The following is a 15,943-nucleotide window of genomic DNA, read 5'->3' on the forward strand; positions in this document are numbered from 1 at the left end:
CAAAAAGGCAGTAACTGAGCAGAGCTCAACACTGAATCAGTTGACTTTAAAATGATGCTGCAATCCAGTATAAGTGGTTTTTGGGATATTACTGATATGTGACAGTTTTGTTACTTTATATTACCACCCTTTTTCCAAATCAATCATTTTATTTATCTTCAGACTTTGATATATATGGCATTAAAGTTATAGTTAGTCATTTTAAACAGCAATGCAGTTACTGCCTTTTTGCTTTGTAGGGCAGATTTGGCGGCGAAGGAATAGGCTGGCCAAATCCAAACACATTCACATTTTTTCCACAGAAAATCATTCATACTGTACAACTCAAATAGACAAATAAAAGAGAAAAATAAATATCCAAACCATTATTTACGTCTACTAGCACTGTTTCCAACAAGTGTTTCAAAGATTTACATTCATAAATACACCAAAGAGGCAGACAGTTAACTAGATACTGCCCTTATTGAGCAGCATATTGCTATCTAGTGTTGTTATTATTGAAAATCAATACAGTATATTTATCTAAAATTCTCACCACTACAAAATATTCACTTGACAACATTGTGTCTGCTAAACACTACTCAAATATGTGTTACAGAACATGAATTCCTGGGTTGACAATACATTTTCCCAGGGCGTTCCAGTAGAGATAGCTTATTGGGTTTTTAAATTCCACTTCAAGACATTTTTTTATCCAGCCATCAGTAGTGAGTGAATAAGAGCTTTATGTGGTTTATTCTGTGGTTAGAACCCAAGCGCTGGCGCCCATGTCATGGACCCCTTGATTGTTGTACTGCAGAAACTGAGCCCGTAGCTCTGTAGTTTGTTCATTTGGTCTGTCAGTCATTCAGAGTGTTTCCGTCAGGCACCAGTCTGTGTTGTACTGCAGGAACTGAGCCTGTAGGCTGGTCAGATGGTCAGCTGGCCGCTCATACCACTTCCATCAGGCACCGGTCCATCGCACTGTGCTGCAGACACTGATCCCGTAGGCTGGTCAGTCCGCCCGTCGTTCGTTCGTTCGCTCATAGCGGTTCGCTCAGGCACCGGTCCGTGGTGCCGTCGCTGCCCTCCACACGTCCCTTGCGCCCCCCCTTGCGCGGCGGCTCCACCCAGGAGTTGTGGATGACGGTGCCGCCGGGGGAGGGGTCCACCTGCAGCAGCGACACCACGCGCTTCTTGACCTTGGCCCTGAGCACGCGGCGCAGCTTCTGGCGCGTGAAGGCGTACAGCAGCGGGTGCGAGATGGTGGTGCCGTAGGCCATGGCCAGGAAGCAGAGGCGCAGCGAGACCAGCGTGTCGCTGGGGCCCAGGCACAGGATCAGCACGTTGGCCACCGAGATGGGCGCCCAGCAGCCCAGGAACGTGGAGATGATGAGCAGCGACATGCGGAAGACGCGCCGCTGACGCTCGCGCCGGTCCCGGTGGCGCCGCACGGCGCGCCGCAGCGCGATGATGGCCGACACCGAGGCCTGCACGCCCAGGGAGGACGCGGCCGTGGCAGCCACCGGGGCGACCGGGGACGCTGCCGTGCTGACTGCCGCGCTGGCTGCCGTGCTCTCCGCACCCATCAGGGGCACAGTGGAGACGGCCGGAGGGGAGGTGGCGGGGGTGGGGGTGGTGGGGGTTGGAGATGAGATGAGCGGAGGGTGGCTGAGGTGCTTGGACGACGAGTCCCCCCCGATCACCACCGCCCCTTCCAGCTCCTCCTGCTCGGCCCTGCGCTGCTTGTTCTTGCGGCGAATTCGCCGGCCCCGGCAGCCCAACACTCCCACCACGCTGCGATGGCGCCTGCCCCCGCCCCCGCTCGCACCTCCGCGCTGGTGGCCCTTGCGCATGTGCGAGCCGATCTTGATGTTGAGTGCGCGCAGGATGCGCGAGTACGTGAACAGCATCACCACCACGGTGGCGAAGAAGATGGGCACCTGCAGCAGCAGGTGGGTGTACATGCCCAGGCCCATGTGGTAGCCCTGGCCGCCCACGCACAGCAACGTCCGGTTGCGCCACGCTGGTGCCGAGGCCGGGGATGGGGACAGGGACGGGTACGGGGACGAGGACGAGGAGGAGGACGAGGACGAGGAGGAAAAGGAGGAGGGCGACAGAGACAGGGGCGACGACGGGGACTGGGTGCTAACACTAGCTTGCGTCACCCCGCCAACGCCGTTCTCCCCCAGCCCCTCTGATAACAACGAGGATGACGAGGAGAAGAAGTCCACCTCGATGAAGGGGATGAAGAAGACGGCCAGCGACACGGCCCAGACGGCGGCCAGCAGCAGCGCGGCGTAGCGCGGCGTCAGCAGCCGGTTGGCCGGCCGCACCGAGATGTCGTAGCGGTCCATGCTGATGACCAGCACGTTGATGGCCGTGGAGATGCTGGCGAAGGTGACGCAGGCCTCGTGGAAGCAGCAGACCAGCGCCAGGTCGCGGCCCGGCGGCAGCAGCACCACCACCACCGTCAGCGGCAGGCACAGCACGCACACGGCGATGTCCAGCACGTGCAGGTTGACCGTCACCAGGTTGCTGACCGAGTCCACCAGGTTGGACTGCGAGCAGTAGAGCACCAGCACCGTCAGGTTGCTGCTGAAGCCCAGCACCAACTCCAGCATCAGGAAGCTGGTCAGCGACACCTGGAAGTTGGGGGTGGGGGGTTGACAAAGAGTTTACAATAAGATACACATCAAGATTTACATGCCACAATACAATATCACATGTATTGCGATATATTGCAATACTCAACATACTTCAGCTAGCTGAAGTGTAAAAATAGAGCTTAATTACCAGTTGATGTGTACTATCTCGTCCCAACTGAATGAAAACCAACAGGACTACAGGTTGTGTTTGTTTTGGAGGATCCTCGTGAACCATTCAAACAAAGGTTCAAACAATCAAGTTTTTCTTACATCATTTTAATTTCTTAAGAATCATTTTTTGAATCGATGGAGTGTATTGTGAAAAGTAGCAGTATTTGTGATATATTGTCATTGCCATGACGATTTCTTTGCACATCCCTACCTGGAAGCTGATTGGGTAAGGCATGTGCCACTCTTCAGGAGGGGCAGAGCTTCCGCCGGCGTGGGTGCCCTCCAGGATGCCAGCCATGCTGGCCACCGTGCCCCCCCCTGCGCCACCCGCTCCGCCCGCGCCATCGCTGGTCTCCAGGCGCAGGGTGGTGTAGCTCTCGGTGTCCATGGCAACCCTCTGGCGGTGATGTGGTAGCTGCGGTGGCAGTGGCGGCGGCGGAGGCGGCAACGCTCTACCTCACGGTGCGGTCACGGGTCCAGCGGGCCCGCTGCAGCCGGATGTCCATTCTAATGACGGCCAGAAGACTGATGGACAGCGCTGAGCCACGCCTGAGGACCACAGGGAATAGGATATCATGAGGACACACATAGATGGATGCAATACGCTGGCCCTGTCTACACCAGGGATGGACACACACTTCACATTCCTCACTGTGTCATATATGTGTCACTACAGGTTCAGTAAGAAAAAAATGAGTTTTTTGAGTTTGCCGTAGTTACTTTACATGCAAACTTAAGAAGTGACCACAATGACCATATTTTTAGCACAAATTCCGATTTAATTAAATTTTCAATTTAATTTTCAATTTTTCAATTTCAAATTAACACAGAGTGTGTACAAAAACATCAAAATGTGCAGAGACATCAAATTCCAGATGAATGCATTGCATTGTCCCTGCCTAGACTGGGGATGTAGTTGGCTCAGTTAGTGCATGATACTCCAGAGCTGACCACATTGGTTACATCTAAATGTCATTTTAATAGGCAGAGAATGTGCAGAGACATCAAATTCCTGTATATCCAAAAAAAAATACCAGTATAAGCATTGAAAAAAATGCTGGACAGTGATGGACAGCTCTGAGCCACGCCCAAGGAGCACAGGGAATAGGATATCATGATGACACACATACTGTACGGTATATGGATGCAATACGCTGACCCTGTCTACACCAGGGATGGACACACACCTCAGATTCCTCACGGACTGTGTCAGTACAAGTGTACAAAAAATGTTTATTTAGTGTTCTGTACGCAAACTTTAGTAGTTATTGATCACAATCAAAATCTAGATTTCAGTTGAATCTAATTTTTGATTAAATAGGAAGAGAATGTAGAATAGAGGTATGAGATGTGAAAGTGTGAAAGCCCATTGGGAAACTGCAACTCCCATTGTCATTGTGACACAGCACTCCAAAGCACACAAGTGAACTCTGCACACTGCACACAACGAAATTGCATTTATGCCTCACCCGTGCAAGGGGGCAGCCCTCAGTGGCGCCCCATGGGGAGCAGTGCGGTGGGACGGTACCATGCTCAGGGTACCTCAGTCATGGAGGAGGATGGGGGAGAGCACTGGTTGATTACTCCCCCCACCAACCTGTCGGGTCGGGAGTCGAACCGGCAACCTCTGGGATGCAAGTCTGATGCCCTAACCGCTCACCCATGACTGCCCATGAGATCTCTCAATGTAGTGTATACATATGTCAGTGAAGGTTTAGTCTTGGTTGATATCTGCTTTAATCTGTGGATGCCTGGACAGGAGATGAACAGATATATTACATTCCTCATAAGCACAACATGTGTCAGTATACGTCCAGTGGAAAAAAAAACATGTTCTTTCAGAGTTTGCCATATACAGTATATTTCCAGGTATACTGTATGTTGTACACATATTCCTATTACAGACTATACAAAAGGCTGTAGGCTCTATTCTGTATGTTTACCTTGATAGGTGTATGCATTAGTCTGTGCCTGTCTAGACAGGGGATGTATAGGCACATTATATTCCTCACCACACATTACATTCCTCACCGTGTGTGTCACTATAGGTTCAACAGGTTCAGATTCAGGTTCACTTCCGTATTTTTCTGTTTCCTGAGTTTGACGTAGTCTACTGGCCACAACCAACCTTTAGAATAGACCATAATGGCCGATTTTAATCGAATCTAACATTCAGTTTAAATAGACAGAGACAACAAATGATTTACTGCATACAGTAGTATGTCAGTATACGTTCAGCTAAAAATGATTTGCTGTCTTTCTTGTCTGTCTTGCCAGCCTGGTCAGATACACACTTAATGTATTATTGGTTCATACGTGACTTCATTTAAATAATTTAATTTCATTGAAATGTTTACTCATGCCTGTAATGGTTTCTGAAAATGCAGTAGATCCCATACTACTGGTGGTCTGGTTTTGATTCTTTGTATGCGGGTACAAAACACAAAACTTCAACATTGTCACACATGCCATACATTATTTACATTACACAATATAAAAACCATACAGCTGCTCCCGTTTCCAGACAATACCATCTGTACTGTGTCAACAATCTCACTGGATCTCAGTCTCATTCTACCCTACAATTTCACTCATGCGCAGTGCTGGCTGGCATACTTCCTCAGTACACTGTATGTGTACTGGAGAGCGTGCACGCTAGAGAGCAATTTCAGCAGGTGTCAAAATTTAAAAAAATACTTAAGGAGAAAAGGGGGAAGGACTTGTGCACTGCTGGCAAAAGTCTTAATTGATTGAATAAAAGATGTTTCTACTTCTACAGTCATCTTACCATATGTCATCAGTATGATTGTACTGTGTTGCACCTATACAGTTTTAAAGGCAAATCTTGATCATGTTCTAGCAGTACCCTTACAGTACATAGGCCTACATTTATTATACTGTGTCTGCCATCTTTCAGCTTAACATTTACCATCTACACATCACCCCATAACAGTGCTGCTATTATACTTCGTGTGTGCACAATGAGTCTGCAATCTCTCAGTTAAGCATTTACAATGTACACATCAGGTTCATTTTTAGTTTAGTTCAGCAGGGACCATGCACAATAGACATTGTTTACAGAAGTAAAAAAGATGGCTTGTGCCAGATTATTGCTATATAGCTCATTTCCATGTCCATCAGGTCATAACAGTGCTGTTATACTTCATATTGTGTGCACGGTCTTCCGGCTAAATATTTATAATTCAAATCAGGTCCCAGCCGTGCTGTTAAACTTCATGACGGCGATCATATTGCTGGAGAGGCCTTGGAGCCACACATTTCTCCCTAATTGAAACAGTGCAGGTGTCTAGGACCGCGGTCGATAAATTGCTGGTAATAGGATAACGGCCCATGCAGTCTGTGATGGCTCTGCGTGCTCCTTTCTCCTCTCCTCTCTCCTCTCCTCCTGCCTTCTGCCGGCTCTGCCAGATCCGTAATCTGGCATACAGGGCATTGCTCAGGTGGGCGAACAGTCCTCAGGGGTAGATGCTTTTGTTGTTTGCATCTTTTTTGTTTCATTTTTTTCCCAGCCACCGTCCCAAATTTAAACAAGGGTGGCCCATTGGTGCATACGTAATATTCTGTATATTATCGTTATAGTATGGGAGGAGGTGTTGAGGGGCTGGTGCCTGTCTATGCCAAAAATGCCCGGCCATTTTTTTTCGGTCCCAGTGCAGTGCTGCCATCAGCCAGCCTCTCTCCGTGCCGTGTCCCTTGCTAGTCTGATGACAGCCATCAGAGCTGTCAGGTCTGTGGCATACTGGGCAGCAGCTGTTCTCCTCTGTGGAGGCCGGGTGCATGTCCCTGGGAGACAGGAGATCCTGAGCTGCACTGTCACCCATTATGATCCTCAACATGTTGTTGCTGCAAAAATGCCCCATCATACGCACGCATGCACGCACGCGCGCACACACGTACACGCGCGCACACACGCACAATCGCACGCATCGCCCGGACGTCGGCACACACAGTCTCTGCATCTCTCACCCTCTCTGCCTCTCTCTCGCTCTCTCTCTGCCTCACTCTCTCCTTCTGTCTGATTTGCATATGGCAGCCATTCCACACACACACACGCAGTCGCACACACATGCACACATGGAGAATCTCTCCGTGTTTCACTTACAGATACATGCGGATATGAATGCCTACGCGCATACAGAAATACGCACCTACAAAAATGCAAAAAAACACATGTACACCCCTCTCTCTCTCTCTGTCACACACACACTCACACACACACACACACACACTCACACACTCTCTCACACACATACACACATACACACATACACACACACACACACACACACACACTCCCTTACCCAAACAGATGCTCCTGCATACACATGCAAACACACAAAAAAACCTGGACAGAACAATGGGCTCCTTTTTAGCCTTTGGAAGGTTACCCTGAGCAGAGTGACAAGCAAAGAGCAGAGCAGAGCGGTGCGGCGCGGTGCGGCGCGGTGTGGTGCGGGGACGATAAGACATGCAGATTTAGAGCCTATTCTAAAGAAGTCCCCTGTCAGCATCTTCACCGGCCAATCCAGGGCTGCTGACAGCTTTGGCTGGGCCTGGGACAAACACATCTGAAAGGGCCCCAAACTCAATACATACAATGTAATGAGGATCCAATTCTGGGCCCCCTCTCCCACTGGGCCCGGGACCCCTTTATCCCCCTCCTGTCGCCTTCCCTGGGTCATACTCTGCAAAAGGACTACTCTTATTCATCACTTCCCTACCGTACAACAACCCACATTTCTTTGGGAGTCAGCCATTACTCGGGGAGTAAAATGACCGCTCTTGACCGCTGCGAGCTTGGAGGGCCTGCCGTGTCTGCAAATATTCTTAAGGTCACCATGTCAATGACTCCATTCATTAGCGGCAAGAGAGGGCTGTGGATAAGAGAGAGTGAATTAAACGTGCCTGAGCTGGGCCACGATATCTTTGATGTGGGGCGAGGCATTAATTTGACTCAAATTCTGAGGTTCAGTAGAGGCTCCATTCAGGACAAAAAATTGTAAGAATGAATGGGAAGAACGATTCATCATAGTTGTACCAACTGGGTACCAAAAAAAGCAAAGAGATGCACCAATCTGTACAGATGTTTTTTTTTTCATCCTTAACATGATGACGCACATTTTGACATGGCCTTACAGCAGACAACCAGAGACAAATGACAGTATTTCCACTGGCATTGAAGTGAATGAGTAAGTCTGCCAATACTGGGCCGATGTGAAGGGGCACTAGATTGAGAGTTTCTATCAGGAAGGTGTGAAGCCCCATCTGTTTTAGTTAATCAGACAAACAGTAATGGCAGTGTTGTGGACTATTGATTGAAGTCTAGAGATACAGGCACAAAGCACATGATGGTAGGTTCTGTTACTTTTAGATTAAACAGAGTAATACTGAAATGAATCTGTGTAACTTCAGAATAAATTGAGTAATACTGAAATGAAACCGTAGGAAAGCAAAGCATGTTGCTTAAAAATATAGGCTGTGCTTTCACAATAAAATACATTTTGAGACTATAGACAAAGTCTGATGTTTTCAATGGAAACCCAGACTTCAAATTAAGCTTACAAAAGGTCACATGGGCCTGCACGTGATAAAGCCCATATCCTTAACTAGTTCTGGCGCTCTCGTGATATCAACTATAGTTTCTTTCTTCTCTCTTTTTTTCCCTCCTCTCCATATCAACGAACCCCCGTTCTCTGCTGTTGTTGTTGCCATAGCAACCCACGGGCTGCAGTCTGCGGTGATCAGGGGCCAGCTGCTTGTGAGTGTGAGTGGTGGTGCCTGCGCATGCTGTACTTCGGAATGTCATCACAGCGAAAAACTAAAAAGGAGCAAATTGCTGGACGAGTGCCCAAGTTTTACTTTGAGCTAGGACTAGGAGGCGTTTTTTTTCACTCAAATACCAAATATCTTTTTTTTTCATGTCAATAACATTTCTATGGGACAACGACAAACATGAATGCATGCAGTTTGTCATTAGATGTGTTTTTTTGTGAGGGTCTGAATTGCCTTCACTGACTTTGAAACAGCGAGAGCGAGGCAGTAAATGGGAGTTAAGGATGGAGATGAGAGCTGAATAGGGGCCAAGACGGGAGGGGATGGAAGGAGAGAAGAGAAGAGAATGGGGGTTATGAGGAGAGAGATGGGGGAGGTGTAAGAGAGGAGAGTTGGGGAGGGGGTGTGGAGGGGTGGAATGGGGTGTTGGAGCATAAGGATGGCGTGGGGTGGAGAGAGGGAGAGAGAGAAAGAGGGAGAGAGAGAGGGAGAAAGAGAGAGAGAATGAGAGAGAGAATGAGAGAGAGCGAGAGAGAGAGAGGGAGGGAGAGAGAGAGAGGGAGAAAGAGAGAGAGAATGCGAGACAGAGAGAGAGTGAGAGAGAGAGAGAGAGAGAGAGAGGGAGAGAGGGAGAAAGAGGGAGAGAGAAAGAGAAAGAGAGAGCGAGAGACAGGGACGGGTTAAGGGGCTGCTGCCTTAAGTGCTGCAGTCTTGTGCTCGGCTCACCGTAGCGGCTTTCCAGCTGGCACTGTTCGTGAGCAGACTGCCTGATCATCACTCTGCCGGCACGCCGCGTCGGCCGGGATGAGCCAGGGCGCCGCGGCAGCAGAGCAGAGGCAAGCAAAGCAGAGCAGAGCAGAGCAAGCCAAATAAATAAATAAGTGTATAAATAACTTAATATAGGAAAGCTGCGACAATGGCAAGGAGTTGGTGCGGCGACACAGTTTGTGATCCCCGATAAAAAGCCGACTCCAGAGTTACCACCCGCCGCAGACAGCAGTGCCGTGTGGACATCTATTATTGATGAGTGCTCAACAATCTCATAACAAGGCAGGTGCAGATTTGGGTTTGGGCCAAGATTGATAGGTTGCGTGCATGTCGTGTACTGTGTGCGTGTGTGTGCGTGTGTGTGCGTGTGTGTGTGTGCGTGTGTGTGTTTGTGTGTACATGTGCGTGGAGAGGGACAACAGAGGGCAGGGTTGTGTGTATTCTGTGTGTGTGTGTGTTTGTGTGTGTGTGTATCTGCATGTGTGTGTGTGTGTGTGTGTGTGTCTGTGTATCTGCATGTGTGTGTGTGTGTGTGTGTGTGTGTGTGTGTGTGTGTGTGTGTGTGTGTGTGTGTGTGTGTGTGTGTGTGTGTGTGTGTGTGTGTGTGTGCATGTGTGTGTGTACTCTTTTGAGAGGGCCAACAGAGGGTAGGGACATGCACTACAGGTAAACACCTGCCTGAATGTGGGGGAGGGGAGGGGAGGGGAGGGGAGCGTTGGTGGAGAAGAGAATGATTCGATGTGTTCACCCAGCCTGTCCCCACAGCCGGCTACCCAGGCCCTCCATGACATCCATCTCTCTTTGCCAGAGCGGCTGTCAGAGGGCCAACAGGTAACCTACCAGGGCTTGTCACTACACCGTGTACTTGGCACACAAATCATCCACACACAGCCATCGGACACAGTCAGCCACCAAAAACATGACTCAGCATCCCCGGGCAGAAGGGGAGTTGGCTGCTATATTGTGCTGTACACTCCTTGTGTGGGATCTATAGGTGCATTCCCTTATCCAAACTCATGTCCTCCACTTGTGCTTGTGGCCTCCTGCTTCACTGACGCAGTTTCCCCGCTGTCAGCCTAGGCGGCGCAACAACTTTTGGGGGTCTTTTTTCCATTCAACATCCCGATTGCAAAGGAGAAAATGACATGAATTGTGAATTCTTTCAAGGACATCTTAAGTGACATCTTGTAACGTCATCATGAGGCCGCAACCACAAGGGAGAAGAGGAGATTAGATATTGAAATGGACGTAATGTGTTCAAAATGTGATTCCCCATAGGGCAGTTGTGTGTTCAAGATGTCGAAAATAATAATTTTGTGATGCTGTTTGCTGTGTTATTTGGTTTTACAATGAATTAGAGAAAATTAGATTCCACAACTTATCTTACGCACTGTAGCTAATTGTGCCAATTAAAATGACGCAGATTACTGGATGACATTCACAAATATTTACACATTGTTTAAAAAAAATAGGCTTTAAATACCCCATTGAACTCCATCCCGAAGTTAAACAAGACTGCAATATACCATTATAAGGCCCTAAGATCATAACAGCAAAATAGTTCCACGGTCCAAAAATACATAAAATGGCTTAAGATTAGAGTGCATGTTTATACGTTCATATTGCTGCTTGAAGTATCATCTGCTTTTATGAACCAAATTGAACCAAATATATCTGAAGTATAGGCTACGCAGAAGTATGCAGAAGTATGCGGTACAGTGGTCCGTGTCTTTTACGTGCAATGCAGTGTGACCTTCACTTGACCCCTGAAGCCTTGGTCTCATTACCGCGCTTCAGCGGCCCGGGGCCGCCCGGGGCTCAGGAGAGTGGCCGGCTCGGAGCTGCCGGCCCCGGGCCATTTTTTGCCTGATCGGACTCATAGCCGACCCCAGGCACATTCAGGTACACGCCTTGTTTGTGAAACGTCAGTCGCACAGCCCACTTTCGCCCCAAATCACAGAAGGACAACAACAGAACAACGACAAAGAAGGAGAAGAAAATTGAGCAAACTCTGCTGGAGCAGGTCGCCGTTTGGCTCGTAGCCTACGGACAAAGACGACAAGAACTGCAAAGAAAATGGCTTGCCTTTCAAGAACAGTTTTATTAGCCTACATGGCAAAGTTGTCGATTCAGAAGCTGTATGGGACGCAGCGCATGTTAAGAAGACAAAGACGCATGAAAAACAAGTTTTTCCATGAAAAGAGCTAACTTAGAAAGAACTGGTCTTGTGTTGGGGACGTACAAATGTAGCCTATTTAGACCGTCGGTTTAATTCGAGGGAACAAAGAACACAGCGACAAAACAGATTTCCTCTCTATCCGGCTGGAGAATAACGCCATTGTTTACTTGAAGTAGCGGCCGCTTAAGGTTAAATAACTGTGGATTGAAAGAACATAAAAACGTTCCGTAAAAAACTGTAAAAAGCTAAGAATCTCAGCTTTCGAACAAGCCCTAACACATGTCTGTAGGTCTAGGTTAAGGAGATCGCTGGCTGTTAGGAAAAAAATGACGAGATAAAAAAAATAATTGGAAAGCGCTATTTTTTCACTTGCAACAGCGGCCGCTTACAGTTTAATAACTTTTGAATGAAAGAACATAAAAACGTTCCGTAAAAAACTGTAAAAAGCTAAGAATCTCAGCTTTCGAACAAGCCCTAACACATGTCTGTAGGAGAAGGAGATCGCTGGTTATTTATATATTTAGACCTATATATCTTTTAGATTAGGACTCTTTAGCTTAGATTCACCATGGCGTGAAAGCACAGGGGGACTTATCGCTAAATTCTGGGCAAATTATTAGTTTGGGGTGTTTGGCTTTCTTATGGCATAATTTCATAAGATGCAACTTTGGCACTTCTGTTTGTGTTTTTAAAGTTATTTAGCCAACATAACTTTTTTGTTGTTATCAGGGCATCATGGGCACCACACACTTAAACTTGGGATGTCATAGCTAAGTCATGTCGGCTTTTTTCTGCTTTTAGCCGCCAACTCTTGTGCCATTATCGTGATTTGGCATGCTTTCCACTGGACACCAAGACAAAGTGTCTCACAAATACTCACACATGACATTTATGTCGGCTTATTTAGCTTTTGCGCTATTATCGCCGAAGGTCTGGTAGGCTATATCGCACGTGGGCTATATCGCCCGAGGTTGACCCCGCCTCCGAGCCTCAGCGGTGCTTGCTGGCCCATCGAATTCGACGGGCCAGGGAAAGCGGCCCTTAGCCCCACAACCTGGCCCGGCGGCCATCTTTAGCACCTAGCCCCCTTTTGATGAGATCACCGTCAGCCCGCTTTTGTCCGGGCCAGCCCGGGGCTGGCCCTGCAGTGAGACCAAGGCGGTGGTGCTCAGCCAAGCGCTGAACGCACACGCCCCTGTCACTTCTCCCCACCAGCACAGCTCGATAACCCCACTCGACAATGAGCCAATCTCTGCTGCTGCTGCTGCTGCTGCTGCTGCTGCAAGCTGAAGCAGGCGCGAGAGGACAGACACGATCCTCAAGTCCACTTGCCGAAGAGCTGCACAGACATCCAAGGACATCCTTACAGCCCAACACACGACATGCAATAATAAATAGCTCATGCCGTGCGGCGTCCCCCACCACCTGCATTTGCATTTCTTTATCTCTCTCCATCTCTCTCTCCTTCCCTCCCTCTCTCTCTCTCTCTCTCTTCTCTTCTTCTTGCTCTTTCTCTGTTTCTCTGTCTCTGTTGCTTTGTCCCTGTCTCTTTCACTCTCTATCTGTATCACGCTATCTCACTCTTTCTCTCTCTTCCTCTGTCTTTCTGTTTCTATCCCCCTGTCACGCACATTCACAAACACACAGACACACAGACAGACAGACACACACACACACACACACACACACACAGACACACAAACACACACACACACACACACACGCACACACACACAGGTTTTGCAGGATAGGATAGCGAGTGGCTGTTGATAAAGCCCTGTGCAGCGGCGAGCCACGCGGCAGCGAAACCCAGGTGCGCTCACGTTCGCTCACACATCCTAATTAAGTCCCCTGCCGGCAGGCCAGTGCGACGGGGAGTCCTGGGGCCCGCAGGTAATCTGCTTTAATCACTTCCGACCACCGGGCGAGCGGAGAGATGACTAAACCACGGGCCAATCGCCGCGCCTCCCTATCTAATGCTATGAGGCAATCAATCATAGCATTTAGTGGCTTATTATCGTCTCTACAAAAAAAAGGTTGGGGCACGGCAGTGCTCCTGGAGTGAGCTGACGGAACGCAACAGGGGTGCTCAGAGCTGGTAGACGGACACAGATCGGAGGCTATGTGAGCATCCGTTTCTCATAAAGTGTAGCGTTACATCTGTGTACCAGTTTAACACCACACAATGTTAATTGTAGGTCCCTGCTTAAAGTTTCATCAGTTTCCTGGAGATTTGTTTTTCTCATTCATCTTGTCTGTGGGTGTTTTTGTAGAATTTAATTATTCATGGCATTTGCAACATCTGAATGTCAAATTAATGACAAGGTAATGGCGTATGTTGGGTTTCTCACCAACATTGTCAGGAAAATCATCTTGCTTTGTTTCAGTGTCTGACATCAGACACTGCATTCCTCAATGACAATGAGGCACATTTGGCGTGATTCTTCTCTAAACAATGCTGATTAATACAAAAGAAGCTATTTTTGGTTAATTATCACACATGCTTTTAGGTTTGTATTTTTAAATAATAACTTAGCTGTAAGAGAAAGAGAACACAACAAATTAAACACTGGCCTTGGTTGATGAAGGTTTAAATGTACGTGTGTAACAACATTTCAAACTACCTTTTTTGTATGCATGTCTTAAGAGTAGCCTGGTCTTCCCATACCCTTGTACTAATTTAATTCGAACAGAAGGTCTGGAATGACTAAATTGAGAGACGGTTACTGGTGGGGTGAGTGAACTCTGTTGGAGTTTGAAATGTGCGTCTGATTTTACCCAATCACTAACATTTGTTGGCAACATGTGATCTGCTCGTGTCCAATGTGTCATTTGCCACCCTCTGTCATCCCTCCCCCTGGTGCTGATTGGTCTATTGTCTGGCAACAAGAATAATCTCCTCCCAGAACACCAAGCCCAGACACAATGGAGTCAAATGTAAATTTACAGGAGCTTACGGATGGCAAGACCAAGCTAGCCTCGCGCATCATCCTACGTACTTCCGCCAAGAGACTTGGCTCCGCACTACGTCTGGTACCTGTATTCTGTGGAGCAATGTTGAGCGGCAGGATTTGGCTGGTGGTCTGGGTCCAACGTTGTAATTTTATCCTATGGTAGGATGTTCTGTCAGATATGTCTGTTAAACGGCCCTACATCGTCAAAGATAGATGTCAGACATGTTTGTTCAACAACTTATCCTGATTTTCCGAAAATGTCCTTCCCGCTTCTTGCAATCGTGTCAGATTAAACAACCTCCAGACCATGAATACGAAATGAAATGGTAGTATTATGGGATGGTCAGGACCAGGCTAAGACCAGGCTAGTGTAAACACCATCTAAAAATAAAAATAGATTAAAATAGAGTCAATTGGACTCTAATGAAGATGGTTCACCCATCGAAACGTTAGTCCCTATGTGATGATTAAAGAAGAAAATAATTGCATCTGTGCTGCTCCGTTTTTTTTTGTCCAGTTAAAAATATCTGTATATGAGGCCTGGATGTGGACCTTTTGTGATGCGGTTACGAGACACCACACAAGACGCTGACTCACGGAACAGCTGTTTCTCCTGACTTGCTTGGACTGATTTCAGCAGCAGTGGTGCTAGAGTTCTTAAAGGCTAAGGAGCCAAGCTGCCTACAGTCCCACAAGTCATTAACCTTACTCACACACTACTTACTTTCTGGACTTTATTTTAAGTGATGCCATTTTTCATGGCCGAAAATAACATCGGCCCGACATGAACTGTACAAGTGGTGTAAAGCAAACCGACAAATGTCTCCCCTGCAGACATCCACCATGCAAAAAGGGGGGGGAAATGAACCCCTCCACATATAGTAGGTTGGTTATGAGTTAAAGCCATGAGATGTCTAACTAGTTACACTGAAAATGGGCTTCAAATTCTTCAACAAAAAATATAATGTTGCTGTGTGAATTAGATAGCACTATGTCTCTGTCAAATGTACAGCCACAACAGCAAATAAAACATACCATGCACATATACTTTTTTATTTCAATAGTCATGGTTCATGTGACAGATTTTCTAATAGATTTTTCGCACTGTTCATTTTGAGTGAATTATTGAATCAATCTGGAAAACACAACTGGCTACAAAAGCAACACAAGACAAAACGTTGCTGAAAAAGAGAAAGAAAGCCCTGGTTTTGTTCATCGCCATTGTTTGCTAGATGGATATGAGCCATTCACACATGGCTTCCACACTTTGCACAACTCATCATGTCGTCATGGCACCAAGTTAATTTATAGACCAGACGTCCACAACACCAATGTGGCGACGACGTAAACACCTACTGTGACACCAAATTGTGCATTTGGGAGCTTTATCATTCCGGTGCAGAGCAGTCCGACTGGAATGGGGAAAAAAAAGAATCGGACAATTAAAGAAT

At 47.6% G+C, this 15,943-nt stretch overlaps 2 protein-coding genes across 2 annotated transcripts in view; both read right to left on the reverse strand.

The window, feature by feature from the left end:
* LOC134462123 (sodium- and chloride-dependent GABA transporter 2-like) overlaps positions 1-15,943 on the reverse strand; it is a 325,830-nt gene that overhangs the window by 12,632 nt on the left and 297,255 nt on the right. The gene's annotated exons all lie outside the window — the stretch shown is intronic.
* Positions 757-15,943, reverse strand: part of LOC134463112 (G-protein coupled receptor 22-like) — a 24,044-nt gene continuing 8,857 nt past the window's right edge. Inside the window, exons 2-4 of the mRNA XM_063216355.1 lie at positions 3,010-3,347; positions 1,776-2,624; positions 757-1,724 (exon numbers count right to left, since the gene is read on the reverse strand). Coding sequence (XP_063072425.1) covers positions 1,023-1,724; positions 1,776-2,624; positions 3,010-3,186 — 1,728 coding nt within the window. The 5' untranslated portion in view covers positions 3,187-3,347 and the 3' untranslated portion in view covers positions 757-1,022. The remainder of the gene's footprint in view (positions 1,725-1,775; positions 2,625-3,009; positions 3,348-15,943) is intronic.

This window comes from Engraulis encrasicolus, chromosome 14 (assembly GCF_034702125.1).
Source record: "Engraulis encrasicolus isolate BLACKSEA-1 chromosome 14, IST_EnEncr_1.0, whole genome shotgun sequence".
In the NCBI taxonomy this organism is placed as follows: domain Eukaryota; kingdom Metazoa; phylum Chordata; class Actinopteri; order Clupeiformes; family Engraulidae; genus Engraulis; species Engraulis encrasicolus.